This window comes from Pristis pectinata, chromosome 7, assembly GCF_009764475.1.
Source record: "Pristis pectinata isolate sPriPec2 chromosome 7, sPriPec2.1.pri, whole genome shotgun sequence".
NCBI classification, from domain to species: Eukaryota; Metazoa; Chordata; class Chondrichthyes; order Rhinopristiformes; family Pristidae; genus Pristis; species Pristis pectinata.
In genome coordinates, this window is record NC_067411.1 from 49,450,742 (window position 1) to 49,477,665 (window position 26,924).

General features: G+C 41.2%; 1 protein-coding gene across 1 annotated transcript in view; it reads left to right on the top strand.

The window, feature by feature from the left end:
- The window catches only part of LOC127572263 (tyrosine-protein kinase JAK2-like), a 223,318-nt gene that overhangs the window by 191,003 nt on the left and 5,391 nt on the right, over positions 1–26,924 (top strand). Inside the window, 12 exon segments of the mRNA XM_052019271.1 lie at positions 1,258–1,344; positions 3,989–4,116; positions 5,636–5,774; positions 9,664–9,815; positions 11,246–11,288; positions 11,291–11,385; positions 14,167–14,331; positions 18,763–18,952; positions 19,542–19,666; positions 21,997–22,169; positions 24,111–24,228; positions 25,967–26,080. Of these exon segments, the coding sequence (XP_051875231.1) occupies positions 1,258–1,344; positions 3,989–4,116; positions 5,636–5,774; positions 9,664–9,815; positions 11,246–11,288; positions 11,291–11,385; positions 14,167–14,331; positions 18,763–18,952; positions 19,542–19,666; positions 21,997–22,169; positions 24,111–24,228; positions 25,967–26,080 (1,529 nt within the window).

Genomic DNA, 26,924 nt, shown 5'->3' on the forward strand with positions numbered 1-26,924 from the left:
CTGATAGAATGTATTGATGTCTACTCGCAAACTAAGTGAAGAATGTCATTATGCATGTCTGTGGAAGGGTTTGCAAGTTCTCTTGCTGTAGTCTTGTAAGACATGCTTTGCCAACATATCTAGAGGCATTAAACTTTAAAATAAATGAGCACAAATCTATTTCTGACAGATAGATTTATACTGCCTTACAGCTTATAGCTGTAAGGTTCAATCAAATCTCTCCTCAATCCCTCACTTCTGGGCATGAAATGAAAAGCAATAAGTAGTAAATCAGTCATTCTTTCTCTCCCATGAGTCTGAAGCTCTGCATGAGGGACTGAGACAGGAAAATTCCTCCTCTCTTTTATTCCATCCTCAGTGAACAATACACACAGATTGATTTCACCAAACTTTTCTGTTACTTCTTTTCTCCCCAGCACCTTCCAAAGAATCAGCATCTGCTCCTGAATGAAGAGTAGACTTTCATGGCAACTTGCTGAGTTTGATGGGAAATAATAATAAACTGCAATGAGAACAGAAAATGCTGGAAACGCCCATCAGGTCAAGCAGCATCTGGGGAGAGGGAAACAGAGCCAATGTTCCGAGTCAGTGACTTTTCACCAATATTCAACAGCTGTTGCTGTGCATTTCCAGCGTTTTCTGTTTTTATTTTGCACGTCCAGCATTTGCCATACTTGGCTTCTGTAATAAGAAGTTCCAGCTGTCATATCCCACCTAATTATCCACAGAGGGACCAGTATTGATAAATTCAGTGTTGGATTTAATGAGTCGGTTACTGGAAGAAACGTCTTAATCCCATGAAAATATAACATGCATTGGATAACATGGATTTATACTGTCAGACCTGAAGACTTCTATCCCTCAGAGTTTTGTTTGTCACAATTTTACAGAGCTGGGATGCTCTTAGCCACTTCTAGACTATTGCAGAATATCCCAATACCGCTTTTCTGTTTTGTTTTGGTCTCTTTTCTCCTTCAGCCAGTAAACGCACAGTGATGTTCAAAACGTAGGGTACTGCTGTCTATAGCACTGCTTTACTGAGAGGCATGTTTGTTGTTCAATAACTAATAATTATTCAACCGAAGCGCAAATGCCCTGTTACAGCTCTCTGATCTGCTAGAAATCAGAGTTAAGATGTGATTGGGAAGTGTTGAGCATCTCAGCATAAGTGCCATGAAATCTCTACATGAAATCTGGTACTTGTTTTGCAAAAGTATAAACAAAAGTGTTTTATTGTTTCTGGGGGTTCTTTTTCAGTCCTTTTTGAGGCAGCAAGCATGATGAGCCAACTGTCCTACAAGCACTTGGTGTTGAACTATGGAGTCTGTGTGTGCGGTGAGGAAAGTAAGTAAACACTTTCTAAAATTTTATTTAGTGTTGTACCCACTCCTAGTACAGCTGTGGGTCGTTCTGTTTCCAATTAAATTTTTATACACATGAGCCTGAACTTGCAAAACTAGAAGAATGTGGAATCAAAGCAATATTAATTCCTGAAAATACTTTCCACTACTGTAGTCAACCAAAAAAAAATCAAAAATTAAATATTTTATCTGAAATACAACTTACTTAGAAAGAGATGAGATTTAAGGAATGCCTTGATACGACAAATACCGGTAATTCAGTATCCAACCATTCAGAAATCCCAGTATTTTGGTATCTTATTTACCGGGTAATGTTTGTTAAACTCTGTTCCAACTCACTGGGCTCCAGTTCCGGCACTCTTTCTGTTGCACCAAGATCCTGGTTCCCACATTCCCATTCAACTCACCCCCGGGGTCCAGTTCTCACACTCCCATGCGACTCACTGGGGCCCAAGTTTCTGCACTCCCTCCAACTTGTCTTGCAGACCTGTATCTCAGCATGATACAGAGACTTCAGTGGAAGATGTTAAAGCTAGAATACATGGTGAAAGGCTTTGTTTTTGCTCATACAAAGTAGGTTATTTAACATGGAGTGTGATTGCAAAACTAGAAGATGTAGTTGCGCCCCACGTTCCCTTCCATTGACCTGGGCCCCAGTTCCTGCCCTCATGTTCAACTCACAGCCCCATTTCCCAGACTCTCTTCAAACCAATGAGGTTGCCATTTCCTGTGCTCCCTGTAAACTTACAGATTTGCTGGGAAATGTATTGTGATACAATGTAATATATTAAAAAGAAAGTAAGTTAAGACGTGTTAAAAGAATATCAAAACATCTGGAAAATCTGTTAGTCCAACACCACTGAAGTCGTAAGCATACTGGATTCATGGAATTTTTACTGCATATCATAGAATGAAAGAAGGTGTTCTGGCCTTGGAAATCAAAACAATTGCAGATGTTGGAAATCTTGAAATAAAATCAGAAATGCTGGAAACACTCAGCAGGTCAGGCAGCATCTATAGATAAAGAACAGTTAGTTTTCAGATTTGAAACCCTTTGTCAGATTCTGGTCTTGGAACTTTGCTGATGATTTTATTTATCCATCAACCCATCCACACTGTTGAAGTGCCCAGAACTTTGCAATATTTTCTTCTCAAGTTCCTTCTTAAAATGTGCCTCCACCCACATTTCAGGCAGCTGATGGGTGAAAAACCTTTTGCTTACCTCATCCCAGATTCCTTTGCCAACACCTTAAATATATGGTTCTCAATAGCTTCTGCCAAAGGTAACAGCTTCTTCTCTTATTAACTCTGAATTCAGTTTCATTCAGTAGTGGCTGAATGAGGTTGTTTTATTTGTTTATGACCCAGATCATGAAGTTCAGTTTATGACAGGGTGCATGAGACTGGTGATCTACTCCATTTCCCATTCTGATAACAAGCTGATCAAATGCTCACTTTTCTTGAGACTGTGATAAATCGGGAGGCTGACTGAGAGTCAGACAATGGGGTTATCATGTAACTACTGAATGCAAGAAAAGATTAGTGATGGGAAGAGCTGGTGTGGGAGCAGATGTTTCCCCTTGTTGGAACAAAATGCAAAGAGATATCGAAAATGTGAGTTACTAGAGAATACCCTAATTTAAAGTTTACTCCATAGGTTTCCCTGCTTTAATGTACAGGAAATACAACTTGTTTCTCAGTTAGATCATTTGATGTTTGTATCAAATGATAGTTGGCTGGTTGCCATTTCTGCTGTAAAACTGAGCAGGTTCAAAAGTAAAATGTAAATCAAAAAAACTGTAGATGCTAGAAATCTGAAATATAATCAGAAGCTGCTGGAAACTCAGCACATCAGGCTGCATCTGTGGAGAGAGAAACATCTTAAGTTGAAAACCATTTGTTACAACTAGGTATGAAAGTAATCAAGTTATTCAAGTTGAATAGAGGATGGTGGAGATATAGATAGGATGGGTCAAGGGTTACATAGTGATTAGCTGTGAATGAAGCCATCTGGTTGATAGGTTAATGAGGAAAGTTAGAGAAAATAAAAAAGGGACATGTAAAAGCTGTGAAATGTAGGTTAGAGCTGTAGGACGAGGCAGTGTTAGTGGAGAAAGTCTGAGTTAATATTACCAATGGATAACCTACATCAGAATTGTTCAGTTCTGAAACAGAAATCAAGTTACCTGAAATTGTTGAATTAAATATCAAGTCCTGATGGCTATAATGTACCCAGCTGGAAGGTGAGGTGCTGCAAGATGAGTAAAGGAGAGCCAGAGTAGAGGAGAGGGATGGAAGATTAAAAATAAAATGATATCCTTCCCTGCAATTTAATACTGAGTTGAAGGTTCCCTATTTTATTGAGAAAACCTTGCCCTACTTTAGGAACATTTTTCCAGATAAGTAAGTTTAGGAAGAGTGGAGGAATCTATCTGGAGGGAATAGTGATGAGATAATAGATCTAAGTCTTTGGACCAATAGCCATTTCCAGTTTTGCTCTAGAGATTAACTGAGGCATAATCATCTTATATATCTCATAAATGTTAAAAATGACTAAATTTGATTTCTGTAAGATAGTAGGAATGCTTTACAATAGTTCTCTTTTCTCATCTTTATTTGGAAATCAGATATCATGGTTCAGGAGTATGTGAAGTTTGGTTCACTAGACACATACTTGAAGAGAAATAAAAACAACGTGAACATCCTGTGGAAGCTGGATGTAGCCAAGCAGTTAGCTTGGGCAGTGCATTACTTGGTAAGTCAAGCTGGTAAAGAGGACTGTGAGAGAGTGCTAATGTGTGCATGGAGTATAGTAAAGACATCGCACTAGACCTCATTCAGACTTAATTTGATACTAAACTACACATTTGGTCAGACATGCAAATAGATGCTCTAAGGGGTAGGTTTTAAGAAACAACTTTCCCAAGTGTATCCAATCCTTCCTCTGTCTAAGATTCAAGTTTTTATTAGTGTTCCTTACTTCCCCAAGAGCGCATCTTGTGTTAAGTTCTCTTATTGTACCATGCATCCAGAGAGCAGTCTCAGGCTACAGCTGCGCAGACACAGTCACATTCTTTTTATCCCATCCATGCTCATTGCTTTGGCTCTAACTATTGCGTGTTTGCTCTGGATGAAAGGGTGATTGGAGAGTAAGCTGCAAGAGAAGGACTGGCACAGTAACGTCTCTAGAAGACACAAGTTATCTTGTAGTTCTGTGTATTCCGCATTCACAGTGATCTCTGTTAGATTAATTATGCATAGAATTCAGTTAAACTGTCCTGTTTAAAACCTGTACTGAATACTGAAGTGTACAGTTCTGAGGGGGGTTTATATATGCTGTGAGGATGTCCCCTCTTGTCAGAGAATCTAGAATTAGGGGTCATAGTTTCAGAAAAATAGGTTACCCTTTAAGATTGAAGTGAGGAGGAATTTCTTCTTTCAGAGAGTCACAAATCTTTGGAATTGTCTACTCCAGAGATCAATGTGGCTGAATCATTGTATATTTCAAAGCCGAGGCAGACAGATTTTGGCCTATAGGGCAGTTGAGGGTTACAGGGAACAGTCCAAAAAGTGAAGCTAAGGATAAGATCAGATCAGCCATGATCACATTGAATGGAGCAAGCTCAAGGGGCCAAATAGGCCTTCCCCTATACGTTCTTAATGATTAAGTTTATGATTTCATAAAGAGCATCCGACTTCAAGAGATATTATTTCTTTAGTAGCTTTCCCTTACCTTTCACCATTTACAACTCTTGAGAGCTGGAAGTGAATCATACAATTTTCAAACCTATCACTTTAGCCTCACTGATGAGATGAAGCAGTCTCTGTTTTTCTCTTAATAGTCCATAACCTTTATGCATCTGTGGTCCTCTTCAGGGGCCCTGTTACAGGTTCTTCCAATTCTTTCCTTTTCACACAGTTCCTTGTCAGAAACAGATTAAGGTCAGGAGGCTTTCTCCTACAACAAACCACAACACAAACAGCATCCAGCCACCGCTAATTTCCATCTTCCAAAGTGAGACATTAAAAAAGTTTAGTCCATGGGTTCATTTAATACCAAAGACTAATTGAAAAGTTATAAGGTAATTGACTCATTCTTCTTAACAAATCCAAATAAGTCCAATTTACAGAATAATGTGATTCATGGAGAGTTGTCAGATTTTGGTCTTGCTTCAGCAGATTAGGCCTTCGTTGCACTTCATTGCAAAGCATGAATACGATCACTTAAAGTGAAACTTCCACGGTGATCCTGATTCTTTTTCATCCATACGTAGGAAGACAGAAATCTTGTCCATGGAAATGTCTGTGCAAAGAATGTTCTGATGATCAGAGAAGAGGACAGAAAAACTGGAAATCCACCGTTCATAAAGCTAGCTGATCCGGGAGTGGGTATAACAGTTCTGTCAAAAGATGGTGAGTATGCTCTATTATGCTTTGCGTTGAATGGATATTTACTCACGAAGTTTTGGCAATGTAGTGACATTCATAGCATTCCTTAGTTTTGATTATGCCTAAATGTTCTATTATAAACCCTTGCCTTAATTCCTTCAAACTTCATCTCCACAAATTAATAGGAAATCTATTCTCAGCGAGTGGAACCTCCAACCTATTTTTTCTCTCAACTCCTTGAACATGTTGTGGTCTCTTAATTTATGCCTAAATTCCTCAAATATGTGTCCTCACTCACCTCCATGGAGCAGCACAATAGTAGAGTTGCAGCCTCACAGCTCCAGTGATCTGGCTCAATCCTGATCTCCAGTGATGTCTATGTGGAGTTTACACATTCTCCCACTGAGCAGTGTGGGTTTCCTCTAGGTGCTCTACATCTCAAAGATATGTGGGTCATGGAATATTTGGTCATTTAAACTGCCCTAGCTTGTGTAGGTGTGTGGTAGAATCTTGGGGGGAGTCGATGGGAATACGGGGTGAGCCAAAGAGCCAGTTTCCATGCTATATGACACCATGCCAGTTAGTTTTAAGTTGCAGAGAGCTAAGGAAGGATGGAGAGGACAAAGGCTATATCTCAAGGCATCGTGATAGTAGTGCAGGAGGCAACAGAAGGGTAGATCAGAGTGGGAATGAGATGAAGAATCAAAGTGACAGAATTGGTCTTGTGCATTGATCACAGGTGCTGTACAAAGCAGCCACCACATCTACACTTGGTTTCTCCTGTGTAGAGGAACCTACATTGTGAGCATCAAATACAATACAAAAAGCGAGTGGTTGATTGGAGATCAAAGTCACAAATGGATTGGTACCTCTGGAATGCTGAGAGGAGAGGGAAAAAATGTATCTTGGTGGAATGTTTTTCAAGGTGGTGGAAATTGCAAATAATGACTTGCTGGTGGTGTGGATGATGAGGACCAGGGAATCTCTGCTCTGTCCAGGGGAAGGGCAGGTGAGTGCAGAGGTGTGAGGAATAGATGTGATGTGGTCAGGGACTCCATCAATAATGGTAGATGGAAAGCCATGGCTAATGAAGAAGGAAGATATCTCGAAGGCACCGGTGTGGAAAGAATCATCGGAGCAGATACAATGGAGATGGAGGAATGGGGAGAATGGAATGGAGTCCTTACAGGAGGCAGGGTAGAAGGAAGTACAGGTCCTCCCCAGCTTATGAACACCTGACTTATGTACAGCCCATACATACAAATGAGCATTTGGGACACCGGCAGGATGTACTTGCCAGCTGCTGCATAGCCACAGGCATCTTCTGCATGTGGGAACTCAGTTTGCAGCTGCATTTCTGACTTGCAACCTGTCCAGGTTACAAACAGTTCACAAGAATGGAGCCCTGCTGTAACCTGGGGAGGACCCATATAGCTGAGATTGCTGTGGGAGTTTGTGGGCTTGTAATGGATGTTTGTTGATTGCCTATCCCATGAGACAATCACAGAGAGGTCCAGAAAGGGAAGAATCAAAGATGGACTATGTGAAGTTGAGAGCAGGGTGGAAATTGATAGGTAAACAGGATTGAAATTGATAGTAAATGTTATGAAAGTTTTGAGTTCCATATCAGTGCTGGTTACACAAATACAGTCATCAATGTACTAGAAAATGAGCTGGGAGAGAGGCTGAGTGGGACTGAAACAAAGACTTTTCTTTGTATCCCACAAAGACACAGGCTTCAGCCTAAGCCCATGCGAGCTCCTCTAATTCTGGACTCTGTACTAACCCAAATTTAATTGTGAGGGAGGTCTTAAGCCCTAGGCTTAAGATCCTCGCAAAATCTCTCTGCCTCAGTGTCTCTCTCCTCCTTTAAGTTCCTTGAATCTCTCTGTGACCAAGCCTTCCATCGTACAATGTAATATGTGCCATGACATCCAATGCTGTAACCTGTTTGATGATACTCCTGTTAATTCGAGGCACTTCCTAAATTGAAGTAAAAATGATATTGTAATCTAAAACTGAACTAATTTCATGCTAATCCAATATTAATTAACATCATTTTGCTTATTCTCATTGCAAATGACCCCACTGACTCGCCATCACACCGCACACAGTCATGTGTATTCGTAAGCTCCTACTGTACTTGACACAATTCCTGCTTCTGTTCTGAGTGTTTAAAACTTGTATTGGTAATTAGATCCTCTATATACTGTTCAGTAACCAGGAATGAAGTTCCCATGTGTTGCTTAGTACAGAGGAAGATTTCTAATTGGCAATGTTTAACTCCATGAATAATGTTTATACTTGTTGGCCTTAACCTGAGGAATGTCCCATTTCAATTCAAAGCCAGTTTTGGAAGCTTTTTGGCAACTTTGGAGAGTCTTGCAACTAGTTGTATGTGGTTCTAACATAAAGAAAAGAAAATCTGTAGGAAGCAATTTCATTCTCCTGATTTATGCACTAAATACACTATATAAAAATATGTGCACATTGAACTAAAATTCAGTTTTGTTGACTTCAATGGACAAATTTAACATTGCTGCATTGTCTGCTTGGCGCATGTAACAGAGGATTCTTTGCTGTCCCACATTAGGCACAGAATGGTAACAACCTACTTGCTTCAACCACACATTACTGACCATGTTTTCCCATTAGTAGATCTTGGGGATTTTGGTTGCTAAGTATTTGATAGCCTGCCAAGGATAACTCTTGCTACGGAGATTATGATGGGAACAGATTTTGTGCCTTCCTTTCATCCCCGCACATAATATGCTTAACTCCTGAAGCTTGACTTCTTTCAGGATATTATAGTATTAGTTCAACAGATGGCATCTTTCATGTGTAACAGTCAAGAATTAGCTGCCTCAGTACAAGGAGACTTAGAACCCAGTCTGATCTGGGATCACCTGTTATACTCAGCTACCTGCTTCCTGACAGTGGATGAAAGAAACTTGAGGTATTTAGTGCAGAACACATCCAATTAATGCAGAATAATGATCAACCAAACAAATAAAATATTAACCTTAGTTAAGCTATGGTGTGTTTAAGATTATGATCAAACTTGATCAAAATCTAGGCAGACTGTACTTTGATTGTTGTATTTAGTTCTAATCACCAAGAGTTGAAAGGCTAGAGGCAAAGCAGAGAAGAGCTGTGGGCTTGATCGCTAGTCTGCGGTCTGGCTCACGAGGAACATCTGGAGGAACTCAAGCTTATCTGTCCACAGGAGAAGCATGTGAAAGGTGATATTCTACAAGTTCACTAAATCATTAATGGCATTGATAATATTTTACCCAAAATAACTTAAACTGCAGACACTTAAAGTAGCAAAGATCATTTTAGGCTGTTAATGGGAAGCATGTCCTGTGCAGAGTGGAAAATCTTGTGGATTCATGAAAGAAAAACTGAATTATGTTGAAGGACCCATGGGGCTCTTTCCATGGATGAGTTAAGGACGTTGCAAATGGCAACATTGCAAATTTTCCTGTGATTAAACAATATTTTCTTTGATGGAGCTGCATAAGGAAGCCCTCTAGCTATTTGACAAAGCACTGGTGTGAAGTGTTGACTAAAGGTAAAAGAACAATTCCTGAAAATGAATTTGATCTTTGCTAAACTGCAGAAGCTGTAGTAGGTTATGATGGAGAAGCATTTTTGTTACCTTTACTCTATGAGACAGCTAAGTAACCCATTTATCTGTGAGAGGTTTTGCTTTTTTCAAATTATGTTATTTTTATTAAGGTTAAATCAGTCATCTATTTACTCATATTACTGCTCCTTTAGTTAGCAAACCATATCTGTCAGTGCATCTTAGAACCTGTGCTGTATGGTTTAGATTCAGTTGAATTTTTAACCCTGCATTATGTATTTGTTGCATTTGCTCTGTAATTTGATAATCAATTTCATTATATAGTTCTAGTTGAACGCATTCCTTGGGTGCCACCAGAATGCATTCAGGATTCCAAGAATTTGAGCCTGGCAACAGACAAATGGAGCTTTGGTGCCACTTTATGGGAAATTTGCAGTGGAGGAGATAAACCACTTGGTCTATTTGACAGCACAAGGGTGAGTCAGACTGGAAGGAGTACAATCCATTCCTGTTATAATTTGCTATTGCTTGATAAGAAAAATGAGGAAAAAACAAACTCACATAACTATTGTCATTGGCACTCTCAATGCTAAGAATGTTCACTGCCCCTCTACACCCACTGTATTTCTCAACTGGGTAATAGAATGTTATTCTTTCTGATTTTGATCAGTGTTTCTTTAAGGTGATTTGAGATTACCACATGGTTTTTGCTTTCTGGTTAACAATCACTAAACTACGAGAGAAAAAAGATCCAGGGAAGTGAACCACTGGAACGAGTAAATTAGGAGCTGGAGAGATTAATTTATTTGATTTTAGAGTAGAGAATGCAGCCTGCCTCTACCACACCCACTCACGAGGTGTTTTAGGATGCCAGCAATAAGCCAACACATCAAAATGGGGGTGGCGGGGCTTAACATTTAATGCTGTCTTTGTACTATATTGCGCTAGTGTCTCAGTTTGCCCTGGAAAATGTTTGGTGGTAATTGCTTGCATGGACAAGGCAGCCAGGAACACAGATGCTTTGGATGTGTTTGGTGGGACTTTGGAAAGAAAGATCATTCAGTTCAGAGAAGTGACAAGGAGCTTGGGTGCCCAGAATAGAGATTGCACAGAAGAGGAGCTGTGGTCATGGGAAACACTACTCATAACACAAGCAGAGGGACACTTCCTGGGTTTCTCAAGGAGCATGACTCTTGCAAGCTAAGGTTGTCATAGCCTATCTGCAGCCTACCATAGAATTCCTGCCAGATCTAGAGGACTCGCATCACTAATGGCTGCTGCTGTTGACTTTTCACCTCTGGACCTTTCTGAGGCACCCCAGGATTTCCCCTGGCACAGGTGCCACCAGTTGGAGCAAACTGCACACTTCCAGAGCAACCAGTAGCTTCTATCAAGTGATCATCGTTCTTCATAGTATGGTTTGATTTACAACAACAAGAAGAGGTTTACCCAAGTCTGTACTGAATTCTGTCTGAGTTGTTGCGTTGCCTCCAAATTGACCCAGTCCAAACTTTCTGCTACAGAAACCTGACTCATGGCAAGATTCCTGTTTCATACTTCATGACATCAATAAAGAACCATTGTAATGATGGGAATGGCCACGAGGAAAGATGCGTGGGTGACTTTGTTTAACTTTACACGGGTTCAGAGGCATTTCCAAACAAACAATAACGGGCTTGCAAGGTATTATCCTCAAGGGAAAATGTGCTTGATGTGGAAAGTTGAATTTCTCTTTGTATGAAGGACAGTTCCTTACATGGCACTTTCAAGCCTTTGTCATATTTTATGCAGAATTGCTATTATTATTGAAATGAACTGTAGGGGGAAGTTCCTCAAGATTTTCACACCCATCTTTTATCTAGGAATATGCTTTGATCTGTTCTTAACTTGTGTTTTTCTTTAACAGAAATTGCAATTTTATGAAGATAAACATCAGCTTCCTGCTCCAAAGTGTTGGAACTGGCGAATCTCATCAATCACTGCATGAATTATGAACCAGACTTCAGGCCTTCATTCCGTGCCATAATACGTGACCCTCAATAGCTTGTTTACCCCAGGGTTTGTTTCTTCCCAGCCACTGTATTCTCAAGTGAATCAGAATTGAAAGAAACTTCACCCCATCATCTTGCTATATCAATGATATAGATTATTGATTGAGTTGACATACCTAGAATCTCCAAGAAAGGTGTTTACACAACAGTGTCTAAGCTAAAGTGATGAATGTTTTTCTTTCACCCTGAGATGTGAGAGTCATTGCCAAGACTGCAGCCACTTCCTTCACCACTATGCCATTAAAAATATCACAATCTGAGCCTGGACTCACAATGTAGACCAGAGGGGAGGATCCCTTCCCTAAAGAATGTTAGTGAAACCCATTGAATCATTACTTTAGGCTGGACTGCAAAAAAAAATTAGCAAGATCCCAGTGGGTATATGTGACTTGACTTATTTTCTTTGCATGCACAAGCACTCAACTGCTGGAAATCTGAAGTGATAAGACAAATGACAGGCCAGTCAACAGCAATGAGTCACAAAGCGGGTCATTTGTTTCATTTGCATGGTCTTGATCAGAACTGAGAATCAAACAATTAATAATCATTTTAGTTGAGTTGGGAAAAATACTTTGAGAGGTAGAGGGGAAAGGGGACATGTCAATTTACAGATAGAGACTTAATAACTTACTTACTGCAAAAATAGAACTTGAATATAACTGATTGTAAAGTGAAGAAAAAATGGAACTAAAAGATCGATTAAAAGATGATCCAAAAGCAAAATGCTGCAAGTGCTAGAAATGAAATGAAACAAGTTTTCAGAAGTTGCTCAGCAGAATCTGTGGAGAGAGAAGTGGGAGTCACCATTTTATGAAGCAAAAAATAAATTACTGGAAAATAAACTTAACAGGTCAAACAGCATCTATGGAGGCAGAGGGATGGTCAACATTTCAGGTCAAGTCCCTGTATCAGGATTTAGAGTGTAGTGGGGGGGGAGAGAACCAGTAAAAAGAGGTGAGAAGGAGGGGTGAGTCAGGGGTTTGCAGGCAATAGGTAGAAGCAGGTGAGGAGGGGACGATGACCAGATGGAGCCAGTGGGTGGCTGGGGGGATAGGGTGGAGTTGGGAGACAGTGACTGGTGGGTGATAGCTAGAAACAGATAAGGAAGGGATAAAAAAGAGAGATGGAGCCAGATGGGGGGAAGGGGAGCACGGAGGTAGAGACAGAAGCTGGAAAGGTGATGATTGGAGACACACGAGGCTGCAGAGGCTGGAATCTGATAAGGGAGGGATAAATGGGCAGATGGATTGTGGTGGGGGTGGAATAGGAGATCTAGTAGGTTCAGTGTGAGGGTGATAGGCAGATGGAACTGGGGTGGGTGGGGGTGGGGGCAATAAAATTGGGTAATGGGATTTTTTTGGGAGGGCAGGGAGCAGAGAACCAGGATGGATCAGGAGAGACAAAAGGCAACAAGGGGGTGCGGGTTACCTGAAACTCTCCCACAAAAAAGTGAGCAAATGAAAAATGCAGTAAGTGCGCAAATAAACATGCATAGTAAGTACAGCAATGTAAGTGTAGTGGTGGCAAAAAATCTGTTTCTATTCTTTAAGATGTATGTGAGACTTGATTGTATGCAAGTTGAAGTTTTTATCCATGATCTACCAAGTCATCCTTTGCAATAGCTCTTGCTTTGTCATGGCATCCCATTTTTGTCTGGAGCCTTAAGATACTTTTCCACATCAACAGTACCACATGAACACTTTGTTGGAGACTGGACTGTTTTGGTTTGTTCACAACAAATTGGTTTATCAAGGGTATTTATAAATTAACACACCTTGTAGGAGAAGTGATGGACTAATTTGGGTAATTACCAATTAACATAACTTTTTACTGAATTTAACCTGGATTTTCAGCATCAGCAGAATTTACTTCTAGGTTAACCCAGTACCTAGTATCTCAGTAAAGGGACTTTTAGCTGCCCACCAAATTATATGTTATGACAGATTTTTTTTTGTTTTATTCACAACAGTTCAGATTTTTTCTCTTACAAAATTGGAAATGCTTCATTGTCATCCAGTGTAGAATATGGTGTTTGGTTGGTGACATTTTCCAGCTATGTGGTGAAATGTTTAGTTTAACTTTGCACTGTAGAAATTCCTGATTGTCTGGCTGAGACATATTGAGGGTGAATTCTTCCATATGACACAATGTTTTGCACACTCTGCTAATGAATATTATCCCAAAACAAGTTGCGAACTGCTGCTGGGTTCTCCTTGTGTGCCCATTGCACTCATGTTGCTGGTCCTCAGTGCGTGTGACGAACATGCCTGCTGAGAAGGCTGAGCATGCGCTCTGATACTGAATGGTGTACAAGACATGCCTATTGTCACTTGCCCAAAATATGAATGGCCTTGGCTGCTTGCGCCAAAGCTAGTTTTAATTAAAGCCTGAGTCAGTATTATTTACCTGCTCCACAGCCCAGGAGTCCCAAGCTTCCAGTTGAGACATGTTGAAATAATTTTCTCTGTGTGTTTTCCCAATCAGCACCTCCTCAATCACCACCTTCCTTTGCTGCCAGTATTATTCAGGCACTGTCTGACCCCTCCAGAACCACTTGAGCATGTCTCCAATATCCCCAACGTCCACTATTGTGTACATCCCAACACTTGGTGATGGTTTCTGCCTCTCCCACCTTTTCAGGCAATAAGCTCCAAACCCCATCATCCTCCAGATGAAAGCAGTTCTCCTCAACTCCCTTCTAAACTTTCCACTAGCTCTTTAATGCAGAATGTGTGAAGGTAAAACATCTTGATCAGGGAAAGGATGGTGTTAACAGATTGGAAATCCTCTCTTCTTTCCCACAGATTATGAATTATTGGTTGAAAGTGACCTTCTGCCAAATATGAGAGGAGGTGGCCTTGGATTCCTTGCTTCCTGTGGAAATCATGATCCTGCACAGTTTGAAGAAAGGCATCTCATATTCCTACAGCAGTTGGGCAAGGTAATGATTCATCCTGCTTGCCTGCTGAGACGAGTGTCCAATCCACAATTTCCCTTCGTTGGAATCTATACTCAGTCAGCTGAAGTGTGGAGTTCCATCACACAGATCATCTTCATAGTATGGTGCAGGGTTTCAATCCAAAACGTCGACAATTTCTCTCCTCCCACAGATGCTGTATGACCCACTGAGTTCCTCCAGCACCTTGTTTGTTGCTCCAGATTCCAGCACCTGCAGTCTCTTGTGTCTTCATAGTCTGATGATTCTTCTTGCTGCAAGACCATGGTGAAACAATAGTAATAACAGAGAATGCTGGTCAGGCAGCATCTGTGGAGACAGAATCAATATTTCAGGCTGGTGACATTTTATCAGAATGGACAAATTAGAACAATTTCAAAGCAGTGAAATAAAGGGAACTGCAAATGAGAAGGAAGGACTGTACAAGGATAAAAGGCAAGGGGGATTCAAAGATGAAGTGGATGATGGTGCGAGGTGTAGAAGGGCAGTAGTGGGACAAGCAACAAAAAATGGATCAAGAGGAGGTCTGCATGGGAAGGTGAATCATACTGCTGTGATATTCCATTAGACTTGGCATTACTATCACTGAGGTCTCTAACCATCACTATTGACCGGAAACTCGACTGGACCAGTAATATAAGTATGGTGTCTACAAGAGAAGAGCAGAAACTGGGTATCCTTCAGCAATTAACTTATTTCTTAAAGTCCCAAAGCTTTTCCACCAACTACAAAGCACAAATTAGGAATGTAATAGAATCCACTCCCGTTCCATGGATGAGTACAGCTCCAACATCTCTCAAGAAGCTCAATATCATCCAGGACAAAACAGCCCACTCATTTGGCACCCCATTCTCCATTCTAATCTTTTTTTTCCCTCCACCTCAGTGCATCATGACTGCTGTGTGTACCATGAACAAAACGCACTGCGGTCACTCAAGCAGGCTACTCCCACAGCACCTCCCAAACTCACGGTCTCTGTCACCAAGAAGAGCAAGGGCAGCAAGTGCATGGAAGCACTACCACCTACAGGTTCCCCTCCAAGTCATACATCACCTTGATTTGGAACCACTTCACCAGTCATTTAACGTTACTGGGTTTAAATCTTCAAAATTCCTCCCTAATCGTACTGTGGAAGCACCACAGGACTACAGAAGTTCTAGAAGGCAGCTCACCATCATCTTCTCGAGAATGGTCAAGGAAAGGCAATAATGCTAACCTTGCCAGTGTTGACGAGATCCTGAAAATGAATTTAAAAAGAATTTTTAGAAATCTACCTGTGTTTTACTCTCAGTCTCTGCAGTGAAAATCAAAAACCCACAGCTTGTGGAAATGTGAAATGAAAACAGAGAATGCTGGAAACACTCAGCAGGTCAGGTAGAATCTGTGGAAAGAGGAACAGAGTTAATGTTTTAGGTCAAACACCTTTCACCCTGATGAAGGGTCTTCGACCTGAAACATCAATTCTCTTTCTCTCTGCATAAATTCTGCCTGTTTTAGTTTCAGAATTCCAGCATCTATGTGTTTTTCTTTGTGATTACTCAGTTGTTTCCTTTGTTGGCAAAGGGAAGGGAATCCATCCTTCACCCCAAATTAGAACGTATCAGCTGGGGCCAATCTCTGGGTAAATTATTAACCATGCAGGCTGCTTTACACTTTTTCAAAATGGATTAATGTATACACCTCCCCCAGCCGAAACCATGATGAGACTAAAGCTGAGTATAATGCTCCATCCTCAGTCCCTGCCTAACTCACTGGCAGAACCAAGTCACGGCCTCCCACCCCCTGCTGCCATGCCCTGGTGGTCCCAGACCAAGCCAGAGGCCCATTTCCTTTCCAGTTTAACTCAGTCAGAGTGCTTGCTGCTGACTGATTGGGTGTGCTGGAAATTTTCAGCGGAACAGTTCACTGAAAGGGGAGGTCACCCACCAAGTGTGGGCTGGGAGATACCATTCCTTCACCACGGTGATGGGCTATCCTCTGCAGTGGATGATCAGTCAGTAGGTGGAGAGCTCACTGATCTCTACTGGGTTTCAATGATCTGGCCAATTCCAAGTGGAATTGGGTCACTACCAGCTGTTACCTGTGTAACCTCAGATTCACAGTTCAAGAAATCCAGCCCGCAACCTGAACTTCCTAAACTCAGCCTTGTGTCTGGTGGTTGTGATAAACTGAGTCAGGGCAGACCTGCTTGTATGGGTACTGAACAAGATCAACGTGTGGTATTGAAGCCAAATTGCTGCACTGTCTATATACATTAAAAAAACTACATAATTGCAAGCATTTACTTACAGTGGGTGAGCTGAACTTTACCACATTAAAAGAGGCAAAGAGTATGGATATCAAAGTGGGTGTGTGAAGGGGAATTGGGGAGATGGTGGCAGAAAGAGCAGTCACTCTTGAATAAAGAGGGCAACAGCAGTCACCTGTAATCCCCTCCAAATTTACAGTTCCAGATCCAGGAACTAAACTCAATCCAAAGCAGCTGTTTCATAGCTCCATTGAACAAGGTTCAATTCTGACCTCCAGTGCTGTGTGAAGTTTGTATGTTTTCCATGTGACTGTGTGGATTTTTTCTGGGTGCTTCTGTTTTCTCCCATATCCTAAAGATATGTGGGTTGATAGGTTAATTGGCCACTGTAGGTTATCCATGGGGTATAGGTGAGTGGTAGAATCCGGGAATGTCAAGAGTAGAAAAAAATGAGGATCAGCACAAGATTAGTGGAAGTGGGTTCCATCATCATGGAATGATCATCATGGACTCAGTGGGCTGAAGGGCCTGTTTCCATGCTTTATGTGTGACTCTCAGTAATTCCTTAACAGTGGCAGCACAAACCTTCCGTAAGAAAGAAAACATTTCAAAATCTGGGATATTCCCACCAATTGTAGGTAATTGTTTGCAATGATGAAATTTTTTTTAATACATTTTTTAATTGGTTTCACTACCACATGTTATTATTAAGAAAACCGACCAGTGGCTCTGACATCCACCATCATGAAGTGCTTCAAGAGCCTGGTCATAGCTCGCCTTAACTCCAGCCTCCCAGACAACCTCAACCCACCGCAATTCACCTACCGTCAAAACGGGTCTACAGCGGACGCCATCTCCCTAGCCCTACACTCATCTCTGGAGCATCTGGACAGTAAAGGCACTTACGTTAGACTATTGTTTATTGACTAGAGCTCCACCTTCAATACTATAATGCCAAGCAAACTCATGTCCAAACTGCTAAACCTGGGACTCAACACCTCCCTTTGTAGCTGAATCCTTGACTTCCTGACCAACAGACCACAATCAGTAAGGATAGGCAGCAACACCTCCGCCACAATTATTCTCAACACTGTGCCCCACAAGGCAGCTTCCTAAGCCCCCATCTGTATTCCCTATACACTCACGACTGTGTAGCCAGATTCTACTCTATCTCCACCTTCAAGTTTGCAGATGATATCATGTAATGGGCCGCATCTCAAATAATGATGAGTCAGATTACAGGAAGGAGATAGAGAACCTAGTGACATGGTGTCATGACAACAATCTTTCCCTCAATGTCAGCAAAACAAAAGAGCTGGTCATTGTCTTCAGGAAAGGTGGTGGTCCATGTACTCCTGTTTACATCAACGATGCCGACGTTGAGAGTTTCAAGCTTAGGAGTGAACATCACCAATAGCCTGTCCTGGTCCAACCACATAGATGCCGCGGCCAAGAAAGCTAGCGCCTCTTCTTCCTCAGGAGGCTAAAGAAATTTGGCAAGGCCCCTTTGACCCTCACCAATTTTTATCGATGCACCATAGAAAGCATCCTACCTGGATGCATTATGGCTTGGTATGCTCTGCCCATGGGCGCAAGAAACTGCACAGAGTTGTGGGCACAGCTCAGCACATCACAGAAACCAGCCTCCCCTCCATGGACTCTGTCTACACTTCTCACTGCCTCGGTAAAGCAGCCAGCATAATAAAAGATCCCACCCACCCTGAACAGTCTCTCTTCTCCCCCATCCCACCAGGCAGAAGATACAAAAGTCTGAAAGCACGGACCACCAGGCTGAAGGACAGCTTCTATCCCGCTGTTATAAGACTATTGAATGGTTCCCTAGTACAATAAGATGGACTCTTGAACTCACAATCCACCTAATTGTGACCTTGCACCTTACAGTCTACCTGCAGTGCACTTTCTCTGTACTGTAACACTTTATTCTGCACTCTGTTGTTTTATTTTGTACCACCTCAACACACTGTGTAATGAATTGATCTGTATGAATAGTTTGCAAGACAAGTTTTTCACTGTACCTTGGTACATGTGGCAATAATAAACCAATTTACCAATTTAAGCACCCTTACATGCAGCAAACAACATGCATTGTAGCCACAAAGTCTCACTGTGCTCAACACACTAACCCAGTACTGCTCCTCTCAAAACAGGGCAACTTTGGTAGTGTTGAGCTCTGCCGATATGACCCACTGCAGGACAACACAGGTGATGTGGTAGCAGTGAAGAAACTACAACAGAGCACTGCAGAACACATTCGTGACTTTGAAAGAGAAATCGAAATCCTCAAATCACTTCAACATGAGAACATTGTCAAGTACAAAGGGGTGTGCTACAGCGCAGGTGGGTATTTAATAATAAAGTTGATTTCACTGATTATGGAGCATTGAACTTTGATAGCTATTGACTTGCTCCATTTTACAGACTTGTCCTCTTCAACACAGGGGAGAGGTTAAGTTTACTCAGATCCTCACTGCCACCCACCTTCATATCATCAGCAAACTTGGATAGATTGGACTTGATCCTGTCATCCAAAATATTGATGGAGATTGTGAACTGCTGGGGCCTCAGCTTCAGTCCTTATGCCATTCCACACAACCTACCAACAAAAAAATGACCTTTCTACTCTTTCTTTTCTGCCCATTAACCCATCCTCAAAGCATGGCAGTCTATTATCCCATCAGTGTTAGGACTTGAGTTCACATCTGCAGGACAAGTAACAGACATATTTATTGTGTTGTTAAGATTTAGCATTAAGCACAGTTTACCAAAGTGCAGGCACACGAGGACATGACCACAAATGGATCACTCCAGTAGTGATTTTCAGCCAAAAAAACAAGGCAACTACAAAGTGAAAGCCACCCCCATCCCTTCTCCCATGACCAACTGATGTCGAATCTATAATATGCTGTAATAATTGTGCTCTTTACAGGACGGAGAAACCTGAGATTGATTATGGAGTACTTGCCTCATGGAAGTCTACGTGACTACTTACAGAAAAATAAAGATCGGATTGATCGCAAGAAGCTACTTGCTTACGCTTCTCAGATCTGCAAGGTAATTCATTATTAATAGCAGGGACCCGTTACCTTAGCTCATTCCGATTAAGTTTCTTGCACCATTGTAATGTAGAAACTTCTCAGTGAAGTCTCCCTCACTTTGCTCAATTATTTTTATTTCCGATTAACAAATCTCCACAAGAAAGAAAAGCAGCCTTCAATGAAAGTGAATGCTGTGAATTTTGAACTTGCTGGTACAGAGAGTGGTTGAGGAGGGAGTAGCATGGATGCTTTGAGGGAGTCACAGAGGGATAGATGGATAGTCAGGATCAGTGATGGGGTACTAGTCCCACTGTTACTCTCTGGCCTGCTTCTGTGCTGTGAATGCTATGCAAAGTATACATTTTGATCATTTTCTGGGTCTTTAAACAGTTTCTTTCATTTTACTTTTAGCCTATTTTGCAGGCCACACAGGATGATTTGTGAGAAAGAACTTGGGTTTCTGTAGAGCCTTTCACATCTTCAGGCCATCTTGTGATGCAACCATTGGTGTTTTATTATTGGCAAACCAGGCAGTTAACTTGTGTACCAGAATATCTGCACTCACACTTCAGACCTACTTCTGTTGTGGTTGATTGTAGTAGGAAAAGAGCACTAGGAAAAATAGTTGACCAAGTCATTGATCTGGAATGTTAATGCTGTTTCTGTCTCTACAGAAGCTGCTTCACCTGCTGAGTATTTCTTTTATTTCAGATTTCCAGCATTGGCAGCTTTTTGGCGCTAAGAGAATTTCTCCCTCTTTTGCCTGAAAAAAGACAATGAACAGTGAAATAACTATAATGTTTCTTAACGTGATCTCTTTATTTAAAAATAAATCTTTCATTGCCAAACCTAATTAAGCCTGACAAATAAGATGCAATTGTATTGATTTGAATCTTCCTTCACAAACATACTAAGAATGATCACTGTAGAAGAATGCTATCTGTTGGTTTCATTGTTGAAAAAGGCTGTTCAAGATGTTGGAGTGCAACTTGCTGAGACGCACAGGCGTGGTAGAGGTGTGGTAGAGGTTGAACGTAAACTTACGAGGTTAGCAAGAGCGGAGTAGAGCTGGAAAGCTGCTGCAGTACAGCTCTAGTGACCTGAGTTCAATCCTGACTTCCAGTGCTGTCTGTGTGCAGTTTACATGTTCTCCATGATCAATGGGTTTCTCTTGGGTGTTCTGGTTCTTTTGCACGTGGGTTGGTAGATTAGTTGGCCACTGTAATTGCCAATTGCCCCCAGTATCTGGGTGAGTGGTAGAATCTGGAAGGGAGTGATTGGGAATTTGTGGAAAATAAAATGGAATTTGTGTCAATGGTTGCTTGGTTGGCATGGTGTCCATATTGTGCTGGTGCAGAAATGGGGCAATAAGGTTGTAACCCACCCTTCTCTAGAGGCTCCTCACCCGAGGCCCATTGTATCACCTAACTGAGAGGCATCTTGGAATCTTTTCCCTTTCCTCAGGCTTCTTTCTATGCAAATAGGTGTGTTTTATTCCCACTTCCATTTTAGGCTCCTCTTTTGTTGTCGGATTTACTGCTGTCCTCAGTCCAAAATTAGCATGACCAAAAGAAATGAAATATTATTATTAAGATAATAACTGTTGTGCAAGTTGTCTAATTTATTGAAAAGTATTGACTTTTTTGGATGTTGGTGAGGAGGAGAGAAGTCACTATTAGCTATTGCACCAGCCCCTCTTTGTATAGTGAAATTAGGCCATTTGATAATTTTTCACTGCTTGTGTAGAATGCCTTTATTCAGATGTCAAAGTCGCTTGTTGTTAGCGTACTAGACTGCCAGTTTTATTTCCCATGTTAGAATTGTAAATTATAATCCCAAATGTTTATGAAAAAGTGTTCCCTGCAAAAGTGAATGTTGGGGCTTGTGAGTAACCCAAAGTAAATAAAACTGGCGCTGGTTTCAAATTTTGTCGTGGAGACATACAGCATGGAAACAGGCCTTTCAATCTACTGGGTCCATGCCGACCATTGACCACCCACTTAGACCAATCCTACAGCAGCCCGGTTTCATTCTCCCCATGTTCCCATCTAGTCCCCCAGATTGTACCACTCTTTTACAACTGCAGTTTACAGTGGCCACTTCACCTACCAACCTGCATATCTTTGGGATGTTGGAGGTAACCTGAGCAGCCAGGGAAACTCACACAGACACAGGAAGAACGTGCAGACTCCAGACAACACAAAGGTCAGGATTGAACTTGGGTCACTTGAGCTATGCGGCACCAGCTCCACAATCTGCCCTACTGCATAGAAACAAAGTGTCAATTTAGCCCTTGAACAAAATGGTCTGACTGCAGTGTGCACTGATTCCATTGGACCATTACAGGGAATGGAATATCTTGGAACCAAGCGATACATACATCGAGATCTGGCAACACGAAACATTCTTGTAGAGAATGAGAACAGAGTGAAAATTGGTGACTTTGGTTTGACCAAGGTTTTACCACAAGACAAAGAGTATTACAAGGTGAAGGAACCAGGGGAAAGTCCAATCTTTTGGTAAGTCCAGTTCAAAATAAAGTACATGAATTATTTGTGCACGTGCAGTTCTTTAAGGAAGATGTTTTCACTACATAAACATTTTTGACAAAACAAAAAAATGCAAGAAAGTTAATTTAGTTTAATCAATTCGAATTACAGGATGATTACATTAAGAATTATAGAAAACAGCAAAGTAGAATTCAAGGCAAAAAAACAGAATAATCAATTATTGTGATTTTAAAGTTAGTGATTTCAATTTAAAACAATTGAAAATATTAGTCTGCTTTCAGCACCGTAAGCAATTAATCCTCCCAAAACCTTGCTTTGATCTGAGACAGAAATGATGTGGCCATTCGATCTCCCAAAGTAAAGCTGAATAGCTATTCATGTAAGTGAGGGAAAGGATTGATGGGATTGTTCTGAGAGCAAATAGACTCAATGGGCTGAATAGGCTCCTCTTATGTCAAATAAAAGATGAGAAACAACACGAGGAAATGATGCTTAAGTAACAAACCTACTCTGTAACATTTATTGTTATGAATGAAGAATTTTCCTTGCAAATGGTGGCAGTTAATAAGTGTAGAACACCAAAACAAAGTGTGGTCAGTTGCTTTTGAATCCATTTAAAGAAAAACAGATCCACAATCCTTGCTTCTCAACATGTTTCTAACATAATGCAGTGATTTAATGATACACTTAGTACTGTTGATTTAAATCAATTAGCAACATTATAGACTTGGGGCTTTGAAAATCATTTGAAATTATAAATTATGGGAAATCTCACTGACAGCTAAGTAAATTAAATTGATAGTTATGCAGAGAAAATTAATAGCTGGCACTTAGGTGCTGATGGGTGGAAGCCTGGAGTTACCGGAAGAACAATTATTCACCTGTGACTAATCTTATACTCCCACTGCTAGATGATTAGCAAGTCACTTGACAAATGACTTCAGGTTTTGATTCATCAATTGTGGAAAGGATTGCAAAATAAAGTAAATAAAAAGTAAAATCTCATGATGGTCATGCTACATTCATTGCGTTATATTCCTATTGAATTCACATCTACAAAGCAATAATTAAAGCTTTATGGGCATGCTCTTTTCACGCATTAATTCTTGTCATGAGAATTTAAAGGACACAGCTCAGAAATGGTCCTTTAAATGACATAGCATGGGATCCAAGATGCTACTCCACAAATTAATAGGATGCGAGTTCATCTCACGGTATTGAAGATGTTGTTGGCATGAGCAGGTGGCAATGGAAGTGAGACGCTTCCTCAGAATGATTAGCTTGACATTAATATATATCCACGGAGCTGCCAATTGCACACCATTGGCAGAGTTCCAGAAGAAATCACCTCAGCCATCAAAGAACACTTAGAGGACTGAAGAAAAATAATTATTTTGAAAACAGCATCTCCCTCTGGGATTCTCATGAACAAAAAATGCCTGGTGCATGAAGCATACCCTATAATGGACTTTATAAGGGAATGAATAATCTGTCACCTGTCAGAGCTTTGTATTGCCATTGAGGTGAACGTACAGTTGCAGTTCGCGTTCTTGAATTATCACTTTACTCTGAGAGGCCCATACCTAATGGCAGTATTGAGCTCAGTTCATTACCAGTCCTGATTTATATTCCATTACTGCCTGCTAAAGGACCACAGAGGTGGAGGGAACCATATTGATCCATTTCTAGTTTGCCTAGGATAACATTGGCAGTGCAGTGGCACAGCAATTAGTGCTGCACCCTTGCAGCTTCAGGAACCTGACCACCCTTGTTGTCTGATGGACATGTAAGCAAGAATAAATTGCTATTCTACAGGAAAATAAGGAGAGGGACTGAAGGAATCATTATTGGGAGTCACCATGGGTCAAATGGTCTTCCGTGTTGTGATTAGTAAGCAGAACAGCTCACAGAGTGGATGAAATGTTATTCTTTTTTGGTCTTCTGAAACAGGTATGCTCTGGAGTCTCTGATGGAGAATAAGTTCTCTGTGTCTTCAGACGTGTGGAGTTTTGGGGTGGTGTTGTATGAGCTCTACACATACAGTGAGAAGACAAAAAGTCCACCGTCGGTGAGTTTCCATCTTCTGTTGACTCAAACTTTTCCTTTTTCCTGCTTTGTTAATTTTACAATGAAAACACTTCTTTGTGAAATATGATTTGCTATTCACGAACTGAAGGATGTTTAATGCAGTTCTTTGAAAATGTTTGTATTTGTTTATAAATTATTTTTTTTCAATCAAGTTGTTTATGATGTAATACTACTTTAGTTGGATTTGGTGTTTTCTTTCCTAGTTTTTCAGGATCACTTGTTTAAACATTATTTAGTTTTCACTATTAAATTCGTGTGAAGAAATTGATTTAACCCTTATTTTGTGTGCTAAGCATGAGCTTTCTTCAATACTAAGGCACAAGTGTGGGAGCCCTGAAATATGAGAAGAGTGTACCTTTTCTAAAACAAAACATGTAGGTGGTTGGCTCTGATTGTTCTCTTAAAATGTGACCTACACAGCTCTGGATAATAGCTGCCTGCAGAGATCGCGACTGCTGCATTTTTGCCTCTAGGAATCATAAGGAATGGTCACAGTCATAGCTGTCATAGTGCAGTAACTTGAAAAACTGCTGTGGAGGTGAGGGAAAAAGCTGTGTGTGGGCTGGAGCAACTGCCTTGGTGTACATGGCCTCTCACCACCCCTCATCCACATACCATCTGCCTCACAGTGTGCATCCAGTGGTGCAACTGGCCACAAGCCACTGAGTTGAGGCTCAGTGTTCAGGTAGAGGTCACAGCATACCTCCACTGTGCATGGTTCAGAAATCTATAGTCAGCATTGTGAGACCCATCAATGATGTAATAAATGTTGCAGCAATGAATATTCAGGTAGGCAGATGCACACAACAGTACATCGATATTCCACCCAGGACTTTTTAATTCACTCTTTAATTTTAGAAGAATAGCAGCTCATTTTCCAATTTTTTTTTCCCAATTTCAGGTGACCTGCACGTCCTGTGTTTCTTTCTCGCTTCCTCTGATTCATCTAGGCTCCCTCACCTTCTTTATAGACCCCTCATTACCCAGTTTCTTTCCCCTCCCCCACCTGGTTCCATCCGCCCATCACCCACACACTTAACCCACTGGGTCTGTTCTATCCCCTCCCCCTACTGGCTCTATCTGCTCATCATCCCTCCCTTACCTAATTCCACTTATCACCTTCCTTCCTTAACAAATTCCAAAATCTGCAGCTCTTTATTGTCTTCCTCCAGCCTCCCTCTCCCTCTGCCCATCATCCCCCTTCTCAACCTGATTCCACCTATCACCTGCCTCACACCTCCCCCTTACCTCTTTATACAGGTTTTCTCCCCTTTACACTCTCAGCCCTGATGCAGGGTCTCGATCCAAAACTTGAACAATCTCTCTGCCTCCACAAATGCTGCCTGACCCTCTGAGCTCCTCCAGCAATTTGTTGTTCACTCTTTAAATCACGATTTATGGTGGACTTGCTGTGGGGCTTGCTTATCTCTGCTGGGAGTTATTAATAAAGGTTGTAGGATGTATGTCATTGCTCCAATTCCTGTTGGGAAGTTAGGGATGATTGTTGCACCTATTGATGACATCATATACACAAATTACTTTGGAAGAACATCAGCTGTGCGAGCATGCACTTCCCCTGGAGGCTCCAGGACCTTTTTCTAATGGGTCTTCAGTCAGAAATGTGCTCTGAATGTCTTTTATGTGTGGTTTGGACGTAAATAAAATGGATACTACCCTCTTCACTTTCTAGTCACTGATCTTTTAATTATTTTCTTCAGGAATTCATGCGTATGATCGGCAGTGACAAGCAAGGACAGATGATTGTTTTCCATTTGATTGAGCTACTTAAAGCGGGTAGAAGGCTGCCCAAACCAGAAGAGTGTTCTGACATGGTAATGAGTCTCCCTTGTGCTGATAGCTGGACTTCATGCTGGGGGAGGAGGTGAAGGGTGGGGAATGGAAAGGGGAGGGTGAAGGAGGGGTGGGGGGGGAGGGTGATGGGTGTTGCTGGAGGGAAAACTTAGTTTACCAAAATGATTCTTATCTTTCCCTCAATACTGTTAGCCCCATATCTAGAATATCTGTATTTGGAATGTAGATGTTTGTTACCTTCCATTTTGTTTCATGCTTGAGGATTCCCTGCTCTTTTAATGTTTAAAATATTTTCTTCTTGGAGGCTAAGGAGGAAGATATTTGCCATATCTCCTTTGGAAATGTGGCAGTCGTCAAGGTAGACAACTTCTTATTTCAGGAAACAGCAAGCTTCTCAGTGAGACCACCAACATGGCATCAAATTTGAAGGAAGCTTGTGCTGTTGGTCTGAACCACACTGACTAGGAAGTGGGTGAAAAGATTTAAATGGATTCAGACATGACGTTGTACCTGGCAAAGTATGAAGAATTTTGCCACATTCTTCTAAACAAGCCCATCTGATGGATACCATTGTAGACTCCCTGTCTATAAGAGCCTTTATCAGAAATATTTTTGGGCTGTACTAACCCCTTGTTAAATCTGTCACACACACAAATCACGTCTAAGTCCTCTGTGACTTTCTTTTGCATTCCCACATCTCCATTCACCTCATCTTTATGAGCTGGCAGCCAAATACTTCAAAATTCCACATTAATGATATTATATAGAGGTTTCATGCAAGGAAGATACAGGAAAAATTACAGTATTATTCCCTGCTGATGCAGTGGAAGGTGATCTTCCAAGCCTAACAATAACGTGCTAATG